The 25,295-nt window shown below is 37.3% G+C and overlaps 1 protein-coding gene across 6 annotated transcripts in view; it reads left to right on the forward strand.

The window, feature by feature from the left end:
• Window positions 1–25,295, forward strand: part of LOC120525970 (neuron navigator 1-like) — a 365,228-nt gene that overhangs the window by 90,235 nt on the left and 249,698 nt on the right. For all 6 annotated transcript variants that reach the window (XM_039748733.1, XM_039748732.1, XM_039748735.1 and 3 more), the window contains 2 exons: window positions 21,230–21,973; window positions 23,696–23,787. In XM_039748733.1, the coding sequence (XP_039604667.1) occupies window positions 21,261–21,973; window positions 23,696–23,787 (805 nt within the window). In that variant the 5' untranslated portion in view covers window positions 21,230–21,260. The remainder of the gene's footprint in view (window positions 1–21,229; window positions 21,974–23,695; window positions 23,788–25,295) is intronic.

Here is a 25,295-nt window from a genome sequence, read left to right on the forward strand (position 1 = left end):
ACTAACTAAATGATGCTGCTGCACTATGAGCCTTTTCATATGTAGTTTTTACTCACTCTTTTATCACATATTATTAAGTCTGTTTGCCAAAGTAATATGACTACTTGCAGTCACTCATCAGTGTGGTACCAACTTTAACTGGTACCGATACTGGAAAAAAAAGCTAGTACTATTATGTTTTTGGCATTTTGGTATATACTTGGTACTAAAGAATTGGTTCCTATTTTAGTCAGGAAAATCCATCTATCCTTCCATCCATTTATCCATCCACCCATTTCATTCTACCAGTTCATGAAATAGACCTGAAATGGCAATCTCGCCTACCACCTAATAAACCTATCTTTAAGATGAGTAACAGAGAAAAAATATACATACAATCAGATGAACAACTCACACAGACACAAGTAAATGTGTTAATTCCAGGTCAACCCTAGATCGAAAACCTTAAAAAAGAGTAGAAGAGAATAGAATATATTTATTATCATTGCACAAGTACAGTTGTTTTGTACAACAAAATCAACATTTTCAACTTCAGTACTCAGTGCTATAAAGACAACAAATAAGATAAAAATAAAAATAAGGGAATTAATAACACTAAGACAACATTATGTTAAAATAACATTGAAATAATAAATAAGTAAATAAAAAAAATGTAATAAGTGGAATGAACAGTGGGTGTAGTAATAAATAGTGTAACAGCTCAAATGTCCAATGCAGCAACCAAACCAATACATTATGGAAAAGTATCAATTACATAATAGTAATATAGACATTGTGCACATTGCAAATATTATATGACAATGACAGATTAAAAACATCTTCATATTGTATTAGTCCCTGTACACTAAGGTTATTATTTGCACTGTGTTAGTAGTACAAGCATTAAACACAATATCCAGACAGTAACACAGAATGGATAAAAGTGAACCCTTGTGTGCCATTTACCTTACTGGTGACATAGTACAAATATGCATTTTTATAAAGTCACTTGTGACAGACAGGTATGGAGGGCAGTCAGTCAAGTTATGAGGAGAGTTTGGAGGACTGACAGAGCAAATATGTTTCTGGGAAAAAAGTTGTTTCTCAGCCTGGAGTTGCAGGCATGAAAGGTTTTATAATGCCTGCCAGATGGAAGAAATTCAAACAAATGATGGCATGGGTGTGTTGAGGCCTTACAGATGTTTGTAGCTTTCCTGAAGCAGCACACAGTCTAGATGTCCTTCAGGTCTAGGAGCTGTATCACAATGATCTTCTGTGCACTGAACAGAAACTGAAAAGAACCCCTGGTTTGCAGGATAATACAGTCCGCTCTCTCCTGGGTTCCTAAGTTCATGGCTTTTTTCCATTTATGCTGGGGCAACCCATAGTTTATGCATGTCTGTGTGTAAGTATCTGTTTTTGCACCAGACTGCATTACTGTGCAAGTGCCAACAGTAAGCATGTGCAAATTTCAATATAACTCATAATAAATGTATTCATTGCTTTGTAAATCAGGTGTTTTATAATCAGGGTAATAGAGAGTCAAAATGTACCCCTTTAAGAAATGGGAAGGGATCACACAGGACAAACACAGACTCTCCATCACTAATATCAGGCTAGCAGCCTTAATGAGTGAGAGAAGAAACCTGGATTAACACCAATTCAATTCAAAGTCCAAGCAGAAGCTACAGTGTCTCAAAACTGAACAAGGGTTTATGTGTCGTGAGGCAATCATTTTATGAACTACTCCATCATTCTGAATATAAATATATCTCTTGTTGAATTGTTCATTTATAGAGCACTTTTTATAGTGGCCAGGATCAGTTGGCAAATAAAAAATTGAAAAAATAGAATCTATTTGGGCAAGTTTTTAGTTTTTTCACTCTTTTTTTTCTGTGTTGATTTTTTACTGGGTTCTGTCAATATAAACAGCAAGCAGTCATCCTGTGACCTTCAAGTCCTTACAAGTACAGTTCAGTCTGAAGATGATTCAGCTGGTTATATAACTAGCATGTGTTTAATTATATTACAGATTGGTCAATAATATGAAACTTTCAAGAACAGTTTAGTCTTTAAGTGCTTGCAATAATTCCTATATTAGTCACTTAGAGTTATGCAACACAAGCTACTGTATACTTTGTTAAGGTCCTATAGGCACTATAGGAAGCCCCAGTTCTAAAGTGTTGTATTTGTAATATACAAGACGTATTAAGACCAAACAAAACCTTTGGTAAGCTGTTGTTACATCACAGCAACTGACTAATAGATGCTCAATAGTTAGCCCATATTCTAAAGAGATGCTACTGTTGCTTTGTAAGTCTTGTTACGACAGCAGGAGTGTTAGTTAAGGGTTGCTATAGGTATCCACTCTTCACAATTTTTGCCATTGGTGCTTTGCAAACCATTTTGGGACCAAATAAAACATGTAGCAAGGTCTTGTTACAAAACTGTGACTGATAGATGAGCTTTAGGTAGCCCCTAATCTAAAGTCTTGTCACTGATGCTTTGTAAATCTTATTAGGACTGAGTTATGTGTTTGTTAAGCCTTGGCTACAGAGCAGTAAATGACTAGTAGATGCACTATAGGCATCCCTATTCTAATTTGCTGTCTTTGGTGATTTACACACCTTATTAAGAGCAAATAAAGTGTTTGTTGAGGTCTTCTAACATAGCAGTAATTGACTCACAGATGCATCTGTCAAAAGATCTTGAGCATGTTATAGCCTCCCAACTCACTAATAACTTTTATTCTATAACATTGACGCAACCCTTTCAGTCTGGTTTCAGAAATGATATAACACATAGTTCAGAAAAATATAGCACAGCTGTGAAACTGCCCTGCTTCTGGTAACCAATGATTTGGTTATGGCAGCAGACTCTGGACCAACCAGAATATTAATTCTGTTAGACCTCAGCACAGCAATTGACACTGTCAGACATAACATTCTATGTCTAGAATGATACGCATGATGGGTGTTCCTCCAGTGGTTTAAGTCCTATGTGACTGACAGGCAAGAGTTTGTTAGTCTTGGCAGCAGCAGTTGCAGCTCAGCGCCAATCACACAAGGAGCCCCTCAGGGCTTTGTCCTCAGCCATTTGGTCTTCTGTGCCTATATGCTTCCCCATATCATTCATGGTTTTGGACTGGGTTATTACGGTATTTTTGTGTGGATGATATTCAACTGTATTTCACTGTTAAAAGTGAAACTTATTTTGGGCTTTCTGAATTCGCAAATTGCCTCAGTAATTAAAACCTGGGTGGAGCATAAAACTCCTGAAAATTGTCACTAAAGCACAACTTAAGAAAACAGGCTCCTTTTCATTCACTCTTGACAGTGATCTCATCAGACCTTCTTCTAATGCAAAGAATCTTGTTGTCTTCTTTGATCGCTCTCTTACTTATTCCACCCACATAAAACCACATTAAGAAACTTTCTTACTTTCACCTTCATAACATATCATGTGTTCGCTCATTCCACTCCTTTTCTAATGCTGAGAAACTTGTCCATGCTTTTATCACATCCCACATCGATTATTATAACTTGCTGCTGGTAGGTGCCACTTCTTATCTTATATCACAGCTCCAGTTGATTCAAAACTCTGCTGCAAGAGTCCTTACACAAACAAGCAAAGCAAGCACATCATACCCATACTGTTTCGTCTTCACTGGCTCCCTGTTTCTTACAGGATTGAATTTAAAATTCTATTAACCTACGGAGCTTTAAATGACCTTGCACCAAAAAACATCAGTGACCTTCTCCATCACTCTGCTCCTCTTCACCCACTCTGGCACTCTTGTTGTGCCCCACACTAACCTGCATTCTGTGGGTGATAGGACCTTTAGCTGTATAGTGCCCAGACGTTAGAATGACCTCCTTAAATTAATTAGATCAGCTGACAAAAACAACTTAAAACTCATCTGTTCAGGAAGGCTTTTATATAGCCAACATTCAGAGTGCTACCAGCTTTGGCTGAAACTTTACACCATGACAGAGATGCACTGTAATTTTGCCCTGACCATAATGTTATAGTTTTTAGTATGTAGCCTCTCAGTAACAATGAACTGATTAATTTTTGTTTTATAGTTGATTAAATCAAACACCATTACTTAAAAGGACGTTTTCTACAGTGAACACAGCCCCAAGTTCAATACTTGATTACAAATGGAACCCAGGCAGGTTAAGTTACTTTCTCAAATCCACGCAGTGAGTCAATGGCAGGGTTTGAACAAATTGTCTTGTGACTGTTAGTCGTCCTACTTAACTACATTCACTTCTAATGAAATAAATACACAGTCACATTCTTGTTTCTGATGCCCATCAGTAACTAGTAGCCATAGTAGTAATGTTGTCAGGCCATGGCTCTCCCAAGATACTTTCAAATATTTGAAAGTTTTCAAGTTTTTTTTCTGATGCAGATAAACTGAATAGTTGCCATTGAATATTCTGTTGTTTCCTCTCCTCACAAAGATTTTTCATTTGGGTTCTACAAAACTGGGATTTATCAAAACAGCAGAGAAGAGAAAGCTTGCAGGCATTTGGGCACTGAATTGTACGGCTGTAAACTCAACCGCCCATCCCCGAGTCATTTACTTAACCTGCCAGTAGTAGAACCTACTGTAGAAACCGAGAAACAGTGATACTCTCTGCTTCTAGGTGGACACATCATCTGAAAAGCTAAACTTAAATAAAGGTGGCTGCAGCCCTGGAATGTATCATGAGGTCTGCCAAATTGTTTTGTGGTTAATGATATCTATGTTAAGTAAGCCTAGGAGAAAGGTTTCAATCGCAGTTCATCAACCCTGACACTATCTTCTAACTTCTAGATAAGATCCTGTCTAGCTGGGTTTATGCCTTCAATGTGGCAGATAAAGCCGGATTCTGTGTTTGTGCAGCAATGGTGTGTGATGTAGCTTAAGGTTATAATTTTTTATTAAGTTTTTTTTATGCAAGAAATAATGCAATTTACCTTCTCATTGGAATTGACATTGACAAGAACAAAGAGCACAAAGATAATACAATTTAGGAAAATTCTGAAACATGTGTGTCATTTAAAAACAATTGTCCAAAAAGAACTTCTAACAGTTGACAAAATCTTCACCTAGACCCAATTAAGATGTTCCTTATACCACTAATGTCATGTTAAAACAGAATGTTTCTTGTTATAATGCTATATGGCACGGGGAAGAAAGTAATTCTTGGAGTAGTTTGTGTGGCCACCATACTGCTCACTTACTTGGCTGCAAATGTGAGTGAAAGAATCAGAGCAAGTGCATGAGTCACAGTAATGAAGAAAAAGTGATAAAACTTGCTGATGAGGTGTACAAAAGAATGTAGGGCATGAAAACATTTTACAGAATTACTCCAGATGGAAATTAGACTTTAAAACTGTTAAAGAAAGTTTAACAGTCTACCCCAGTAGAAACATCACTGTGGAAATATGCCCCCTATAATAAATATATGCTTTGTAGCTTTCTACTATTACTTTTGTATGATTGTATTGTATTCCTGAGGTGGCAGCCATCTACATCTGTGAAGATGATAACTTGTGTTCTGTTTTGTGTATTGTATTGTATTTACCCTATTTTTTTGATACCCATTGCACACCCAACTTAACTGGAAAGGGGTCTTGGGGGAGTTTTTTATTGTCTTCTCAGGGAGTGTCAAAAAGTGGCACTCCATGTGTAATTTTTGGGATACACAAAAAATAAATTATTGTTGTTGTTGTAAACATGCACTATGGAATCAGGCCTGTCATACAAAAGCCAACAGATCAAGTCAAATTATTTGTGTCAAAGCACATTCTAACATGATCATACTGACTACATTATTAGGTAAATCTGTCAGCTTATCAGTCAGCTTGCACATGCATAATGTGTAACAATATTGGATTCAACAACCTTATCTGACAGCATGCTTTAATCATGTTTTCATAACCGCAGCTTCAATCCCAGTCTTAGGAGACACTAGGGGTTGCAGATTTTGGTTCCAACCAATTTCACAATTAGTGAGTCATTTTGCCTCGAACTGAACTCATTGTTTGATTAAATTGTCTTTTTTTGTTCTCTTATTCTGCTTTTAGAATAGAGCAGTAGTGTGAGAAATATATTCATAAGAAATTTAGAAATATTCATATTTTGCCATCATTTTTATTTTTTAACTCCCTTTTGTCATTCTCATAAATGAATGTTTTTCTGTGTAGTTTTCTCCCTTGATTGTATCTTAATAATAATAACGAACAAAGAAGATGTCAGTTCATCGTCTTACAAAAGAAAATCTCATACTACTATTGAGATACAAAAAAAAAACAAAAATAAAAACAAAAACAGTCAGATCAATGCAAGGTAAAGTGACTCACTGATTGTGAAACTGGTTGGAACAAAACCCTGCAGCATCGACAGAAGTCACCAGGTTTTCAAAAAACTGCTTAATGGTCAGAAGGGAGCAACCCTACTCAGATTTGCACTGGAATGTTATGGACAGAGGAAATGTTTTTGACCTTATTATTCAGGGTTATATTAGACAAATTCAGCAATGGCAAACAATAATAATCGATTATTCATTTTTATAAATATCACTGCACTGGATAAAAATATGAACTCATGAGTTGTGTCTTCATCCTGTTCCAGGTACTCAGAAGCTTAGGTTTCAAGGTTTAAGTATGAATGAAAGACTAGTAAAGCACAAAGAAACTACAGTTGAGAGTGGCATTATTTATCAATCTATACTAATAAAAGGCAAAGCCCTCACTCACTCACTCACTCACTCACTCACTCATCACTAATTCTCCAACTTCCCGTGTAGGTAGAAGGCTGAAATTTGGCAGGCTCATTCCTTACAGCTTACTTACAAAAGTTGGACAGGTTTCATTTCCAAATTCTACACGTAATGGTCATTACTGGAACCTATTTTTCTCCATATACTGTAATGGAAATTAGCTCGACGGCCGTGGGGGGCGGAGCTGCGTGTGACATCATCACGCCTCCCATGTAATCACGTGAACTGACTGTGACCGCAGTACGTAGAAAAGAAGGAAGAGCTCCCAAAGAGCGCTGAAGAAAACGCCAAATACTTTATTCACGAGATACAAGTTTAATGAGAAGACACGAGGTATAAACGAGACCTTGGATCACTTTGTAACGAAGTTCAAATTGCTGTAGTGAGAAACTTTTATGTGCCGGGTCTTAGCTAACATTAAGTAAAGCTGTGGACATCGCAACATCACACAAGAGAGCAGCTCACGTGAACTGACTGAACGCAGTACGAGTGATCACTTCCATGCATCAAACCTGTTCAAAAAACGCATTACACAATTGACAAGGTAGGAAAAGAATATGCTGCGAGTTGAGCTCCACAGCTAACGCGGTCTTGCGGAAGCAACTTCGTCACGCTGCCACCAAATACTCACAATAAAATCCACAAGTTAATACACACGCTGTCTCTAGAGTTTCTCCACACTCAATGTATTCCTCACGTCCCCTTTATACCCTCTGATCTCCCATTTTAATTCAGATGCCTCCAATTTTCAGTAAGGCTCTGCTGCGCGATGACAAGTAATAAGTCTCAGGGACAGACCCTACAAAACGATGCCATTGATTTCAGGCAAGATTGCTTTTCTCCTGGACAACTATACGTTGCATTCTCAAGAGTGAGCTCGCGAGCTTCGTCATATTACAACCGGAGTGCAGCCAGAAACTTTTAAGTGCCGGGTCTTAGCTAACATTAAATAAAGCCGTGGACATCGCAACATCATACAAGAGAGCAGCTCCGTGAACTGACTGACGCAGATGAGTGATCACTTCCATGCATCAAACCTGTTCAAAAAACGCATTACACAATTGACAATGTGATGGCTTTATATGTCGTTCATTTATAAAACAGCGGAGAAGCTGTGTAAAGGCTGTTTCACAAAAAAACAGCGGAGCATCTTTTATGAGCAGGCAGTCAGCTAAAGAAGCGAATCAATAAATATCTATAATCGTAATAAACGAGCAAAAATAACGCACAAGCCGCGGATTAAATAAAGGAAATGGGTACCTGAACAGTAAAGTAAGTCTCGAATAGCTACACAATAACTATAAGAATCGTAATAAATGAACAATAAAACAGTACAGAACCGCGAAGCAAGGAGAAACGATGGCCTTATATGGCGTTCGTTTATAAAGCAGCGGAGAAGCTGTGTGAAGGCAGCTACACAAAAAAACAGCAGAGCGCCACACTCTGAATGTATTCCTGGCATCACCGTTATACCCTCTGATCTCCCATTTCAATTGAAATGCCTCAAATTTCCAGTAAGGCTCTGCTTCGCGATGATAATTAATAAGTCTCAGGGACACACCCTACAAAAGGTTGCCATTGATTTGAGGCAACATTGCTTTCCTCCTGGACAAAACTATACGTTGCATTCTCAAAAGTAATATATATATACTGTGTATATAATATATATATATATACCGTGGTGCAACATGAGAGGCTTTGCCTCTAGCGCTGACGTCCGAGGTTCGATTCCCGAGAGGTGCAGTGAGTGTGTACTGCCTGATGAGCCCAGAATTAGGGCGAAACATGTGCCGTGTACTGTTTGCATTATTTGACAGTAAAACTATTTCAATATATTCAATATACAGTATATATATCAGTGCTTCCCGATTCATTTTACCCTTGCATCCCCTTGGTTTGAGAAGAAGTATGAAAAAATATGAGGTTAACGCAGAAAAACAGATCACCAATTGAAGCTTTATGAATAACTAGCAGAATACTCGCGCTTCGCAGTGGAGAAGTAGTGTGTTAAAGAAGTTATGAAAAAGAAAAGGAAACATTTTGAAAATAACGTAACATGATTGTCAATGTAATTGTTTTGTCACTGTTATGAGTGATGAGTGTTGCTGTCATATATATATATATATATATATATACATATATATATATATACACACACACACATATAAGCATATATATATACATATCCATCCATATATACATATACACATATACATATATATATATATATATACACACATACTGTATATATACATACATATATACACATACATCCACATATATATATATATATATATATACTCAAAAAAAAGAAACGTCCTCTGACTTTCAACTGTTTTTACTTTCAGTAAACTTAATGTGTAAATATTTGTATGAACACTAAAAGAGTCAACACCATAAGACATAAACTAAAAATGTTTCACAATGTGTCCCTGAATGAAGGGAGGCTCAAAATCAAAAGTACCAGTCAGTATCTGGTGTGGCCACCAGCTGCTTGAAGTACTGCAGTGCATCTCCTCCTCATGGACTGGACCAGATTTGTCAGTTCTTGCTGTGAGATGTTACCCCACTCTTCCACCAAGGCACCTGCAAGTTTCTGGACATTTCTGGGGAATGGCCTAGCCATCGATCCAAATCGATCCGCTCCAGGGTACAGGCCTCGGTGTAACGCTCATTCCTTCGACGATAAACACAAATCCGTCCATCACCCCTGGTGAGACAAAACCATGACTCATCAGTGAAGAGCACTTTTTGCCACTCCTGTCTGGTCCAGCGAAGGTGGGTTTGTGCCCATAGGCGGCGTTGTTGCTGGTGATGTCTGGTAAGGACCTGCCTTACAACAGGCCTACAAGCCCTCAGTCCAGCCTCTCTCAGCCTATTGCGGACAGTCTGAGCACTGATGGAGGGATTGTTTGTTCCTGGTGTGACTCGGGCAGTTGTTGTGGCCATCCTGTACCTGTCACGCAGGTGTGATATTTGGATGTACCGATCCTGTGCAGGTGTTGTTACACGTGGTCTTCCACTGCGAGGATGATCAGCTGTCCTTCCTGTCTCCTGTAGCGCTGTCTTAGGCGTCTCACAGTGCGGACATGGCAATTTATTGCCCTAGCCACATCAGCAGTCCTCATGCCTCCCTGCAGCATGCCTAATGCACGTTCATGCAGATGAGCAGGGACCCTGGGCATCTTTCTTTGGGTGTTTTTGGTAGACAAGTCTCTTTAGTGTCCTGCGTTTTTAGAACTGTGACCTTAAATGCCTACTTTCTGTAAGTTGTTACGGTCTTAACGACCATTCCACAGGTGCATGTTAATTAATTGATTATGGTTAATTGAACATGCATGGAAAACATTGTTTAAACCCTTTACAATGAAAATCTGTAAAGTTAGGAAAATCTGTACACAGTTAGGAAGACACACATATTACACACAAATACATATATATATACATACACACACATATATATAAACATATATGTACATACATGTCTACATATATACATACACACACACAGACACACACACACACACACACACACAAATATGTTCAAGTTCTATTTAAATTTTAAATAGAAGGAATTTTTATTTAGTCGACAGAATATTATTCCGGAATAAATCAACTCAAACCTTAAATAATTTATAATATTTTGCTCTCCATAAAAATATATCCTGTCAAAATTATACAAATTCAAATATGAACATGGTGCATAACAAAATCTGGAAATATAAATAAAATTTGTTCTTTTCAGCAATAACAAATCAAATCATCCAGTTGTCTTTGCTCTTATTTCATTTTATCAGAGCTGGAAGCCTGGCATCTTTTTTTGGCAACAAGTTCGTTTATGTTTGGTGTGAGGTTCTGTGTTGTGGAGATTCTCACGATGGACTGCAGGTGCTCATCAGTGAGGCGACTCCTGTGTGCTGTTTTGTTAGTCTTCATGACTGAGAAGAGCTTCTCACACAGATATGTGCTACCAAACATGCACAAGGTTCGAGCGCATGTAGACGGAGCTGGAGCATTTGTGGAGGAATGGAGTGAATAAACTGTGCGGGCCGTGCAGTATCGTACTTTGCCTTCAGTGTGCCATTACACTGCAGCTCAATCACCTCCATCTGAATCTGCACAGGTGCAGTTTCCACATCGACAGAAAATGGGTTGCGAAACAACTCAAAATTCTTTTTTTGTTCTTCAAAGTCACCAAAGCGCCGTGCGAACTCAGTGCGCAGTGCGCTCAGTTTATCAACAAAGTGCGTATTTGGGAACACCGTTGTGCCAACTTGGTTCAACATTACTTGGCAACAGGGAAAGTGGGGCAAGTTGCACTGGTGCATTTGTGTCTCCCATAAAAGTAGCTTCACTTGAAATCACTTTGTGATTTTGCACGGTAAAAAGCGTCTGCTGAAGTGTCAGATTCTTCTTTAACTCTTCTGCTTTCTGTATCTTGTGCATTGCATTCAGGTCTTTTCGGTTATCTTGATGTTTTGTCTCATAGTGCCATCTTAGATTAAATTGTTTAATTACAGCCACATTAGCTCCACAAATGAGACACACGGGTTTACCGGCAATGTCAGTAAACATATACTCAGCCTCCCATCGGTTTTTAAAGGCTCTATGTTCAGAATCACCTTTTCTCTTTGGTTTCGTGTGGGCTAGCTTCACAATAACTTGCAGCATCATAAGCTAGACTTGATTAACGCGGTAAGTGTTCGCAAGGCAGCTGAAGCACTGCATTATGGGATCTGTAGTTTATTGTGTTACCAGCGCTTCATATCCCCGGGCCATTAATAACAATAATATATAAAATAATCTCGTAGGCCAGATATAATTACACGCTGGGCCGGATGTGGCCTGCGGGCCTTGAGTTTGACACATATGGACTTAGTAGAACTTGAAAAGATATATTTTTTCAAATGTGATCGCGCAATTCAGATTGAGTTGACGCGCACTACAGTACATCAAGCCCGCGTGCCTCAATAAATCATCCTCCCATCACTCTTACTTTTTTACCGTTCATCTAATGAATACACTGAGTATGGCTTTACCAAAACAATCATTGATCGCGAATAAAGTATCCATTATTCATAAAGCTTCAATTGGTGATCTGTCTTATTGCGTTAACCGCATATTTTTTCATCCGTCTCAAACAAAGGGGATGCGAGGCTAAAATGTATTGGGAAGCGCGCGTACATACTCAGTGCATCCCCTCTCGGGAATCGAACCTCGGAAGCCGGCACTAGAGGCGAAGCCTCTACTATTGCACCACGGCGTGTGGTTTGTCTATTTGAGCGTAGCAGTGTAATTCAGTTTTTGTTCAGCACTCTTTGGAACTGTTGCTTTTTGTCTGCGCTCGTCAGTTCACGTGAGCCACTGAATATGGTTTTATATGTCACTCGCTCGCTTCTAATTGTTTCGCTGCCTTCTTAATTATATAATGTATGTTTTCTTCAGTGGTTTTGGAGCTCTTCCGGTTTTCTACGTACTGCGTGATTACGTGGGAGCCGTGATGATGTCACACGAAACTCCGCCCCCCACGACTTTCGAGCTCAACTTCATTACAGTAAATGGAGAAAAATAGCTTCTAGTTATGACCATTACGCATAGAATTTCAAAATGAAACCTGCCCAATTTTTGTAAGTAAGCTGTAAGGAATGAGCCTGCCAAATTTCAGCCTTCTACCTACATGGGAAGTTGGAGAATTAGTGATGAGTCAGTCAGTGAGTGAGTGAGTGAGTGAGTGAGTGAGGGCTTTGCCTTTTATTAGTATAGATGGATACTTTATTCGCCATCAATAATTGTTTTGGTAAAGCCATACTTAGTGTAATCCTCCTTCCATGTTATAATTTTTCCGCAACTAGCCATGATTAAATGAACGGTAAAAAATTAAGAGCGAAGCGATGGTGACTTATTCAGGCGGGCAGGCGACAGCTCAATAGCTCGAATTTGGATATAAGTAGGTTCTATTTAGTCGCCAGAAATATCTTTGGTAGGAATGGAAGTTGAATTTAGTCTTTAAATTTATATGGTGAAGAAAAATTTATGCAGTGATGACTAAATTTAACTTACATTCCCACTAAACATATTTCTGTCGACCAAATAAAAATTATTTATATTTAAAATTTAAATAGAACTTGAACAGATACAATAGTTCATAATACCCACGCAGCACTAAGTGCACATAAGAGCAGGAGTCATTCATTTTATCAAGCAGCGTATTGCACTGATACAAAATAGCCTGCCCATTTAATTATTTAGGAATGGATAGATAAATTAAGATTTTGTACAAATAATGTTTTTAATTTTTCTTCCTCGATGGATTCTGGCACCCGCAGCAACAGCTGCTTGCACCCCAAAGGAGATATACATATATAGATAGATAGATAGATATATAGATAGAGATCTATCTATATAGATAATATAGATAGATAGATATATACATATAGATAGATATATAGAGATATAGATATATATATATATAGATAGATAGATATTTGTGTATGTATATGTGTGTGTGTATATATGTATATATGTATATATATATATATATATATACTAGCAGAATACTTGCGCTTCGCAGCAGTGAAGTAGTGTGTTAAAGAAGTTATGAAAAAGAAAAGCAAACATTTTAAAAATAACGTAAGATGATTGTTAATGTAATTGTTTTGTCATTGATATTAGTGTTGTTTTCATATCTATCTATTTATATTATATATATATATATATATAGCAAAATACCTGATTGGCAGCGGAGAAGTAAAAAGAAAAGGAAACATTTTAATAATAACGTAACATGATTGACAATTTAATTGTTTTGTCATTGTCATGAGTGTTGCTGGCATATATATATATATATATATACACACACACAGACACATATATAAACATATATATATATATATATATACATATACACACATACATATATACATATACATATATACACATACTGTATATATACACACACACATATATACATACTGTATATACAACATATACAAATCTACATATATATATCTACATATTAGGGGTGGGACTCGATTAAAAAAATTAATCCAATTAATTAGAGGCTGTGTAAGAATTAATCTTGATTAATCGTATGTAATCGACACGTAAATTTGCCCCAAATCGCAAATGTTTTTTTTTTAATTTAAAACGGTTTTAGTGGGCTTACAGAATCAAATAATAGACATGGACATGAATATTGTAAACTGAAGCTGTTTTAATTTCTGAAAAAAAGCTTTAAACTGCATTTGAATTCAAAACAGAAACAAAAATATCATCCCTGGTTAAAATTGGGCAGACTTAAAAATAAAGTGGTAGTTTAAGTACTTTAAGTACATTTTCAGAATAGTATTGTCTTTAAATAATAATAACCAAAATTTCAACATAAAGTGCAGTTTTTCTTCTTAAAAAATAAGTCAGAAACATAAAAGGTAATTTGACCAGCTTACTCTTTAAACTCTGAGTAACATTAGCCAAAATTATTTTGTACATTAGGCTAAAACAGTGTGATCATTGAACATTTTGTAATTAGATGTATTTAGAATTACTAACGGTCACGGAAGTCCAATGATCCCCAGTAAGAGCCACAAAGTCCGCTTTCTGTAATGCATCTAATTTTGCTTGCTTTTCAGTGTGCACAAAACCATGCTTTTATCAAGGCTTCGCTCGGTAGTCGAAATGATCAGTCGTAGGAACGCGCTTTATTCCGACTCTAACATTTTTGTAGCTGTGATGTGTGCATCAGTGTAATGGATGTACCAGGAAATCATGCATTGACAAAAGTTCCGTTTGCTTGGAATTGAAAGTGTGATTAAATCGTTATTTTTAACGCGTTATGGAGTACATGCATCGAAGCTTCTCAGCTGTGCTTGTGCTAAGAAAGGGAAAATTTTAAAAATAACGTAACATGATTCTGCGTTAACCTAATATTTTTTCATACGTCCCAAACCAAGGAGATGCGAAGGTAAAATGAATCGGGTAGCGCGCGTACATAGTCAGTACACCCCCTCTCGGGAATCGAACCTCGAATGTCGGCGTTAGAGGCTTAAGACTCTACAATTAGCCACAGCGTGTGGCTTGTCTATGCTAAAGTATGTATTGTAGATCGGGTATATATATACATTTATATATATACCCGTGTACCGCAGTGGAGAAGTAGAAGTTATGAAAAAGAAAAGGGAACATTTTAAAAATAACGTAACATGATTGTCAATATACAGTAATTGTTTTGTGAGTGTTATTGAATGTTGCTGTCATCAAGGATTTGATTATCATTATTTCTTTCAATCAGGCTCGTATTTGTAGGATGTGTTCAAGTTACATTCCGTGTTTGTCAATCGTTGTAAAGATAAGAGGTTTCATTCATCGATTAGTTCCTTACTGCATCAATAAACAGCTCGTCTTCCTTTTTATCTGTGATGTGACAAACTGCATGCACGGGTTTTTTTTACACTGTCTTCCTTTAGCAGGACATTCACTTTTTCCACCGTGTGCTTTGTTTCCGCAGTAGCTGCACTTATGAATATGATTCTATGTATAAGACGCTTCATATTTTTTTGCTGCCTTCTCAATTGTGTAATTCGGTTTTTGTTCAGCACTCTTTGGAACTGTTGCTTTTTGTCTGCGCATTGCGTCAGTTCACGTGAGCCGCTTGGTGTTCTTGCATCGAAGGTTCCCAGCTGTACTGGTGCCATCTCGTAATGTCAGCTAAGACCCGCACTTAAAAGTTTCTCTCGCAGTTTCAATGAGTTTGTGCCAAACACCACCCTGACCATCTCATCTTCCTCTGCATAAGCACAGTCCTTCACCGTGAATATTTACCGGCAGTGTTTGTATTGGATTGCCGCTGATGGACGGCCTTATATGGGCAGGCACTAAATTACAAACGCTAGTGGCAGCCTGTCTATGAACTTAATTTAATATAAACTTACGGTTCACGCCGTGCTTTGTTTCCGCAGTAGCTGTACTTATGAATATGCTTGTATGCATAATTTGCTTCATAATGTTTTTCTGCCTTCTCAATTGTGAAATGGCGTTTTGTGCTCATCGCTGTTTGGAGTTCTTCCTTGTTCTCTACGTACTTACGTAGGAGGCGTGATGATGTCACACGAAACCCCCACGGCCATCTCCAACTCAAGACTCCATTACATTATATGGGGAAAAATAGCTTCCAGTTATGACCCTTATGCGTAGAATTTCGAAATGAAACCTGCCCAACTTTTGTAAGTAAGCTGTAAGGAATAAGCCTGCCAAATTTCAGCCTTCTACCTACACGGGAAGTTGGAGAATTAGTGATGAGTGAGTGAGTGAGTGAGTGAGTGAGTGAGGGCTTTGCCTTTTATTAGTATAGATATATGCCAGCAACACTCATGACAATGACAAAACAATTACATTGTCAATCATGTTACGTTATTATTAAAATGTTTCCTTTTCTTTTTCATTACTTCTTTAACACACTACTTCATCCGCTGCAAAGCGCGGGTATTTTGCTAGTTTGTTATAAGAATGTAACACAGACATTTGGAGGATGAGTACACATCACTAAATAAAGAAAAAGTCAATAAACCATCAAGTCAAATACAGAAAACAGGGTAAAACTTTATTAGGTAAAAACAAAACAGAAAAAACTTCATCAATTTAAAACCATTAGCAAAAGTGAATGTTATAGACTGGGATGCACAAAAGAAACTCCAAAACATGAGAAAAGGATGAGAAAGTTGAAACAGTGCTGCAGTTTAGTTGTGAGGAAACTGTTTAAATATAACAACAATAAATAAGGCTTTGGAGACCTTTAGATGACAGCAGAGTACAGTCCACTGCTGTGCAACAGCTCTAAAGGACAGAAGACATGACATAATGCATTAAACTTGTAGAATGATGAAAGAAGTGTTTGGGTATGGAAAAGAAATATGTTTTTAATAACACAAATAATGTTGCATAAATGTATTTACTTTTATCTAATAGAAAAGACAGTTACATTTTAACTCATCTTGTTTCTCTATCTTGAATCTACCTTTCCTCACCTTCCTAATTCTTTTCTACCAGGTTTACTGGTTTCCTAAAAGAACATTTTTCTTTTCACCCAGAAATGTTCAGCGCTATTTATGTTACCCACATCTACAGTATAATAAGCAAGAACATACCTAGGGAAGCATGTTAGTCCATATCAGGCTTTCATTGCAACTAGCCTTTCATTTAACCATATTGTTCACATCATTCATGACTGGAATGAGAAAATGTAAATGTAAGAGAAAATGTGAGAGTTAGACTTGTGACTTTTAATCTACCTATCTGGCTTGCTTATTGGCAAACTGATGATACACAAAAAAGTGCATATTAGATGCCTAACAGGAAATACCTCACCTCAATACTTTGTAAAAATCTGAATACAATTATATGTGATTAATATATCAGAGTGTGCACTAACAAGATGAACATAACAAAAGAAATAAAAACAATAGATAGGGCACAAGAGGCAGACTTTCCTTACAGATAGCATTCCTGAAACAGTGCCACATTTTAGGGGGTTGCCAGGACAATTCCAGAGGCATTCCGTAAAGATCCTGCCGACTACACTACTCCTATTTCATTACCTATTCTAAATGCATAACCATTTAGCCGAAACTCTTCTTAATCCTTCTGCTTTTTCAAACAACCTTCAAACTGTACTTCCAGAGTCCATTACCACATTGCTTATCCTGTATGAATATGTGCAAATGTTTATTTCCCACCTCATCAAGTAGTCACAAGTAAACACACAGATTGCATAGTTTTGCTGAAGCCCCAGAAACCATTAAGAGGCCTGTGGCTATATGAAAAACACAGAGACTCTGCTGCTCTATTCTAAAGCAAGCGCAGCATTCTGATCCTAAATGAATGCCAGATCTCCCTTGGAATGTGTAATTTAAAAGTAAAACTTAAAGCGACATACAGAAGCATTGGATTTTCTGAGAAAAAGTATGTTAGGTACTTGCGAGGTATACTTATCAACAGTTCCTCTAATGCCCTTGTAGCATCTGTCTTTTTTGATTTTTATTTGTATTTGCTCTTTTTTATTTTATTGCACTACTAGCAAAATACCCGCACTTCGCAGCGGAGAAGTATTGTGTTAAAGAAGTAATGAAAAAGAAAAGGAAACGTTTCAATAATAATGTAACATGATTGACAATGTAATTGTTTTGTCATTGTCATGAGTGTTGCTGGCATATATACTGTATATATATATATATATATATATATATATACATATCTACATAGAGTATATACTGTACACACACACATATACATACACATATCTATCTATCTATATAATCTATATATCTTTATCTATCTATATCTATCTATCTATATATCTATCTATCTATATATGTATATCTATATCTATATCTATGTATATCTCCTTTGGGGTGCGAGCAGCTGTTGCTGAGGGTGCCAGAATCCATCGAGGAAGAAAAATTAAAAACATTAGTTGTACAAAATCTTAATTTATCTATCCATTCCTAAATAATTAAATGGGCAGGCTATTTCATATCAGTGCAATATGCTGCTTGTTAAAACGGATGACTCCTGCTCTTATGTGCACTTAGTGCTGCGTGGGTATTATGAACTATCGTATCTGTTCAAGTTCTATTTAAATTTTAAATACAAGTAATTTTTATTTGGTCGACAGAAATATGTTTAGGAGGAATGTAAGTTAAGTTTAGTCATCATTGTATAAATTTTTCTTCACCATATAAATTTAAAGACTAAATTCAACTTCCATTCCTACCAAAGATATTTCTGGCGACTAAATAGAACCTACTTATATCCAAATTCGAGCTATTGAGCTGTCGCCTGCCCTCCTGAATAAGTCACCCTCGCTTCGCTCTTAATTTTTTACCGTTCATTTAATCATGGCTAGTTGCGGAAAAATTATAACATGGAAGGAGGATTACACAGTATGGCTTTACCAAAACAATTATTGATGGCGAATAAAGTATCCATTATTCATAAAGCTTCAATTGGTGATCTGTTTTTCTACGTTAATCTCATATTTTTTCATACTTCTTCTCAAACCAATGGGGTGCGAGGGTAAAATGAATCGGGAAGCGCTGATATATATATATTGAATATATTGAAATAGTTTTACTGTCAAATAATGCAAACGGTACGCGGCACGTGTTTCGCCCTAATTCTGGGCTCATCAGGCAGTACACACTCACTGCACCCCCTCTCGGGAATCGAACCTCGGACGTCAGCGCTAGAGGCAAAGCCTCTCATGTTGCGACACGGTATATATATATATTATATACACGGTATATATATATTACTTTTGAGAATGCAACGTATAGTTTTGTCCAGGAGGAAAGCAATGTTGCCTCAAATCAATGGCAACCTTTTGTAGGGTGTGTTCCTGAGACTTATTAATTGTCATCGCAAAGCAGAGCCTTACTGGAAATTTGAGGCATTTCAATTGAAATGGGAGATCAGAGGGTATAACGGTGATGCCAGGAATACATTCAGAGTGTGGCTCTGCTGTTTTTGTGTAGCTGCCTTCACACAGCTTCTCCGCTGCTTTATAAACGAACGCCATATAAGGCCATCGTTTCTCCTTGCTTTGCGGTTCTGTACTGTTTTATTGTTCGTTTATTACGATTCTTATAGTTATTGTGTAGCTATTCGAGACTTACTTTACTGTTCAGGTACCCATTTCCTTTATTTAATCTGCGGCTTGTACACTATTTTTTGCTCGTTTATTACGATTATATAGATATTTATTGATTCCCTTCTTTAGCTGACTGCCTGCTCATATAAGACGCTCCGCTGGTTTTTTTGTGAAACAGCCTTTACACAGCTTCTCCGCTGTTTTATAAACGAACGACATATAAAGCCATCACATTGTCAATTGTGTAATGCGTTTTTTGAACAGGTTTGATGCATGGAAGTGATCACTCGTACTGCGTTCAGTCAGTTCACGTGAGGTGCTCTCTTGTGTGATGTTGCGATGTCCACGGCTTTATTTAATGTTAGCTAAGACACGGTACTTAAAAGTTTCTCGCTACAGCAATTTGAACTCCGTTACAAAGTGATCCAAAATCTCGTTTATACCTTGTGTCTTCTCATTAAACTTGTATCTCGCGAATAAAGTATTTGGCGTTTTTCTTTAGCGCTCTTTGGGAGCTCTTCCTTCATTTCTAAATATTGTGGTCACAGTCAGTTCACATGATTACGTGGGAGGCATGATGATGTCACACGCAGCTCCACCCCCCACGGCCGTCGAGCTAATGTCCATTACAGTATATGGAGAAAAATAGGTTCCAGTTATGACCATTACGCGTAGAATTTTGACATGAAACCTGCCCAACTTTTGTCAGTAAGCTGTAAGGAATGAGCCTGCCAAATTTCAAGCAATTGACATGCTTTTCTCAATTGTTCTCATTCTTATAATTTACATCGTGTATTAAATGCCTTCTGTGACGTACCTGACACTCAGAAGATTTTGCTGCTCTTTTTTCCCTTCTTTCTATTATTATGTTCTATTATTCCATTAGTTCTTTAACATGGTTAATGATCAATAAACAAAATACTTACACTTGATTACACCAGGCAACTCGGGAGCTCCTACCACCACCAGTTCTAGATTCAGAATGAGACGTCTCTCTCTCTCTGGACACACCTCATTTTGTTTCATCCTGGGATCCATGGGCAGGGTCCTATAGCATCACTGGCACTCTTCTTGGAGCTGCAGGTGGAAGAGAAAGGACAGTTAGCAACAGTATCTCCTTTTGGTTCGAGGTGGTTTCGCTTATCTTGCTTGAGCCCTGAAGGTGATCCCCAGGTGCATATACGTGACAGTATGTATATATAGAGAGAAATCGCAGAGTAATTTGTAGTACTGTGAGGGTGAAATTTTTATTTTTATTTATTATTTTGAAACATCCTATTGTCATTCATCCACTGTTTTTTTGTGTGTCATTTAGTAAATCATTGTTTCTGGTAATCTAATGGCCTTATTCCAGAGCATACTCTCCAGTTAAATTGGGAGCCAGTGTACTCTCTTCTTGTGACATGAAGTCATTTTGGATATAGGCTTCAGCTGAATAAACAGATGGTGTAATGTAATGTTCACTCATTATTATTTACAGGTCATTGCATAGTGATAGGTGCTGTAAATCATAGCCAACACAGTGTTCCCTATGAGGCTCCCTAAATCCTCAATTTCTAGAAAATTGTGAAAAATTAATGTTTTTATAAACTTGTTTTTCCTGTTGGTGGTGGAAAAAAATATTTTGCTTAATAACATTGAATTGTGTACATTTTGGAGTAGTAGTCTTTTATCGTCAATATTTTCTGAATGCTAATGAGTTAATTACTTCTTTTGATTATCTTGTGATTTATATAATCTCTTCATGGATGCCCTTTGCAGAGATACACAATACCTGACGTTACTAGTGATCCTTGATGTGGAAATGATGCTTTTTCTGTCTTGTGCCTTACAGACACTGAAGGACAGAGCTACAGTGCCCCATTATGAGTGTCAGCTCCAAGATGAAGCCTGCTCCTGGGTCCCTGCAGGGCTCAGGCATCCCAGTTCCCAAAAGCCTCATGAAGCCACCAAAGCCACCACAGACAACCCAAAAATCCAACCCTTGCAAAGGCCAAGCAGCCCAGCTCACAGTAAGTGGCCAATCATTTAAAGAAGGTGGAAAGAACCAGCATCAAGGTCTGAATGATGGGAGCAAGATTCTTCGCAGAAGTGCTATCCCCCTTGCCGCTGGCTCGTCTGAAGGCCTATGCCAGTTGAACAAAGAGACTGGGGTTAGGTCCGCCTTTAATAGCCCTCAGATTCCACGAAAGGAGGCACCACGATCTAAGGACACCCTAGACCTCCATGTGAAGTCTCTCTCCCTTGAAGTATGTAGAGAATTAAGGAGAAATGTAAACGGGAATTCTTTTGGGGCAAACCTGCAGCCTGGACTCAACGCCAATGAGATGAAACCAACAAATCAATCTAAAGGGAAATATACCAATGACAATCTGCTTATGGGGCTTTATCGACAGAATAAAAGTAAGCTCATTCAGGATCCTCATGCTGATGTAAAAGTATGTAGCTTAACAAACCAAGAGATTGACACATCAAAGATGGTGCCAAAGCCAGCAAAGCCAGCTGAGGACAAAACAATCAAAGTTGTCTCACCAAGCAAGCTCCCTCACTCCAACCTGGCCACAGTTGCCCCTTTTCGGTAAGAAACATCCCTCCACAGCATAGCTTATTATGTTTTTTCACAATAGAGAAAAAAAATTTTAAAGGTGAAGCATGTGTAGTATAAACAATCTGAACATTTGAGGGAAAAGTGTGGTGGCTTAATTGTTGGTGGAGATGCCTCATAATTCTACAGTAGATCAATAGGTTAAAATTCAAGGCTAGCCAATATCTATTTGAAGTTTACACATTTTATATGTAATATATTCTGTTTGTAATCTATTTTGTTTTGTGAACAAGTAAATACAGTGTAAAATTTACGTAGAGTGCAAAAAGTATTGGGATGCCAATTCTAATATATAAATCAAAATTAACTGCTTGAGAGCACAAAAATGGAAACAGAAAAAGCAACCTACTTGGCTAGGAGAGCTTTGGCTCTTGAGAGCAAGTCTGTAACAGGGAGTTCTCTCCTTCCAAACGTGGTTCAAATGAGACCCCGACATAGTAGGTGTTGGACCTTTATAGCCCTGCTGTTGCAAGGGGTGGGGTTATTCTCCCTCAAGGTGTGTCTTCCCACAATTGTGGGGTAGTAGAATAAAGATGAGGCTGTTAGCGACAGCATCCCCTCTCACCCCAATGGGGTATTGCATACATGTTATGAGCCGGGAGTGTGTTCCTCTGATACACATGTCTGACAGTATTCTGGATGCCAAAGACATACAGCTAGGCTAACTGGTGTCTCTAAACTGGCCCAGTGTGGGTGTGTATGTGACAATGTGCTCTGTGATAAATAGATAACCCATAAGACATAGTAGACCTAGTGAACTTCTCCTGGATTTCACTTCCAGGTAACATGTGTTTTGTTGAGATTAAAATCAACACAGACATCAACTATTATAACTCTGAATCAGCCTAGCCCATGGGATAATGAAAAGTAAAAACACAGTTCATCTTGAAACTAGCTTCTAAAGTTCCAGGAAGGCCTAAAAAGCAATGTAAGCCTGGCAACTTGATAAGAAGGCTTATAGAATGGACAGCCAAAAAAAACAGCTTAAAATTTTCACAAGGGAGAAGGGAACAGTTAAAATCCTTGGCCAAATTGTGACTTTTTTATTTGAAAAATTGGGAAAAAGCAAGATAAAAGGTGTAGAGAAGGGTTGCCTCCTAGGAAAGCCCATAATTAGCAAAATTAAGTAAAAAATACAAACACAAAATCAAAACTCCAAAGCAGAGTTCATTAAACAGAAAACCACACAAGTATTCATACTGAAAAAATAAAAAAATAATAAAATTAAGAGAAAGCCAAACAAACATGAGCATAAATAAATGCCTCAGCTGTGACATTAGGTGTTCCTGTCGCCTTAAGTTCAACACATAGAAGACACAGAAAATAACTGAAATAATAAACTAAATTTAATTTCTTAATCAATACAAAGAATGCACATTACATAACAATAAATTAGTAAATACAAAAATAGATGAAACAAAAACATTTTTGAAAACATAAAGTAAAAAAGTAAACCTGGAAGACAATAAAATAAACAAATACAAAGAAAAGACAATAGAGCCAGGATGGAACCCTGGTAATCCATGCCACTACCCAGCTATCCAGTAAACAATGAGGGACTATGAGGTAGTTAGTGTAAGGATATTGGCTGGTGCGAATGCTTCACACATCAGCTCAGGAGAATAGGAAGTGGAGTAAGGAATTTGCATGGATTTCATTATACTTTTACTTGTTGTTATCTTCTCTTTATTGTAGGCGTCACGTGTCAGCCGAAGATGGTATGTCTTCAGTAGAGGACTTGAGTGACTGTTCATCAAACTCCATGGAGCTTGACTGTCAAGATTTAAGTGAGTAAAATGTTGCTGTTAGATTAACTTACGTTTTTTTTCTTGGTGTTACAAATTTTTCTCCAATAACTGGTAACATTTCTTTGTGGTTTGTAAGGATGGATAATTCAAAGTTACTTTCATTATATATATACGGTATAATACAGTACAGTACAGTACAATACAGTACATTACTACCAGGTAACTCTTGAGGTTGGTTGGCCAGTCAGCAAACATCTGCCACGTCTTCTCTGTCAAGTAAGCGAACTAGCCACCATGGTGCAATGTCAGAGGCTTCGCCTCAGGTGCTGATGTCTGAGAATTGATCCCTGTAAGGGGAAGCAAAGATGTGTACACCTGATGAGCCCTAATTAGGGTGAAACATGTGTTGTGTACTCTTTGTATTATTTGGCAGATACTGTATCACATATCTATGATCTGCTTCTCGCAACTGAGAGGACGTGTTGGATGTCTGCCAACTGGCCAACTATCAGATAATAATAATAATCACATTACATCTATCTATCTATCTATCTATCTATCTATCTATCTATCTATCTATCTATCTATCTATCTATCTATCTATCTATCTATGTGTATGTGTGTGTGTATATATGTATTTTATATATATATATATATATATATATATATATATATATATATATATATATATATACTGCATATTTCATTTCTATTTATTGGTATACAGTATATTTGCTGTGATGCCATAGGCGTCTACATGTTAGGTAAAGGTTGTTATGACACGACTCACTGATATTTAAACAGTCCCCAAACATCCGTTTCTGTACAAGTTAACAGAACATTTTGTAAATGCTTTTGTATGATCAGTATTTTTGACTTTGTATTTTGAATCTCATTTTGGCTTGGACACATGTTTGATTATCTTTTTCATATCAACCCTGCTTTATTTTTGACTATGTTTCACCTTCAGGTCCATTCTGTCTTTTCACCTGCCAGTATCACTCTGTGACCAAATAACTGCATCTTTAATTTGTTCTTTCTTTTGAGTCAACAGAAATTGAGAGTACCAGTCAAAAATAGCAAGCTAAATTTGGAATTAACTTGCTTAGAGATCTTTATATAGACAACGTCTTTGCATCCTATGAAAAATTACATTCCAAATTTAACATTCCAGCTACACATTTCTTTCACTATCTTCAAATCAGGAACTTTGTTAAACAGAACCTTCCAGATTTTCCTCATCTTGCACCCTCAACCATGCTGGAAAAATTATTGCTCAATTTCAAAGAGTTAGACTCCATCTCTACAATATATAAAATCCTTTTACAATCCCTCCCTTTCAAAGATCCAAGAGGACAGTGGGAAAAAGATCTCTCAATTAATATATTAGAAAAGGAGTGGAAAGTAGCAATGCAGAGAATTCACTCAAGCTCCATATGCGCAAAGCATACAATTATACAACTTAAAATTATATATCGAGCACATCTGTCTTGACTAAAATTCTCCAAAATGTTTCCAGGGCATGATCCAACCTGCGAACGTTGCAA

This window comes from Polypterus senegalus, chromosome 3, assembly GCF_016835505.1.
Source record: "Polypterus senegalus isolate Bchr_013 chromosome 3, ASM1683550v1, whole genome shotgun sequence".
Classification (NCBI taxonomy): domain Eukaryota; kingdom Metazoa; phylum Chordata; class Cladistia; order Polypteriformes; family Polypteridae; genus Polypterus; species Polypterus senegalus.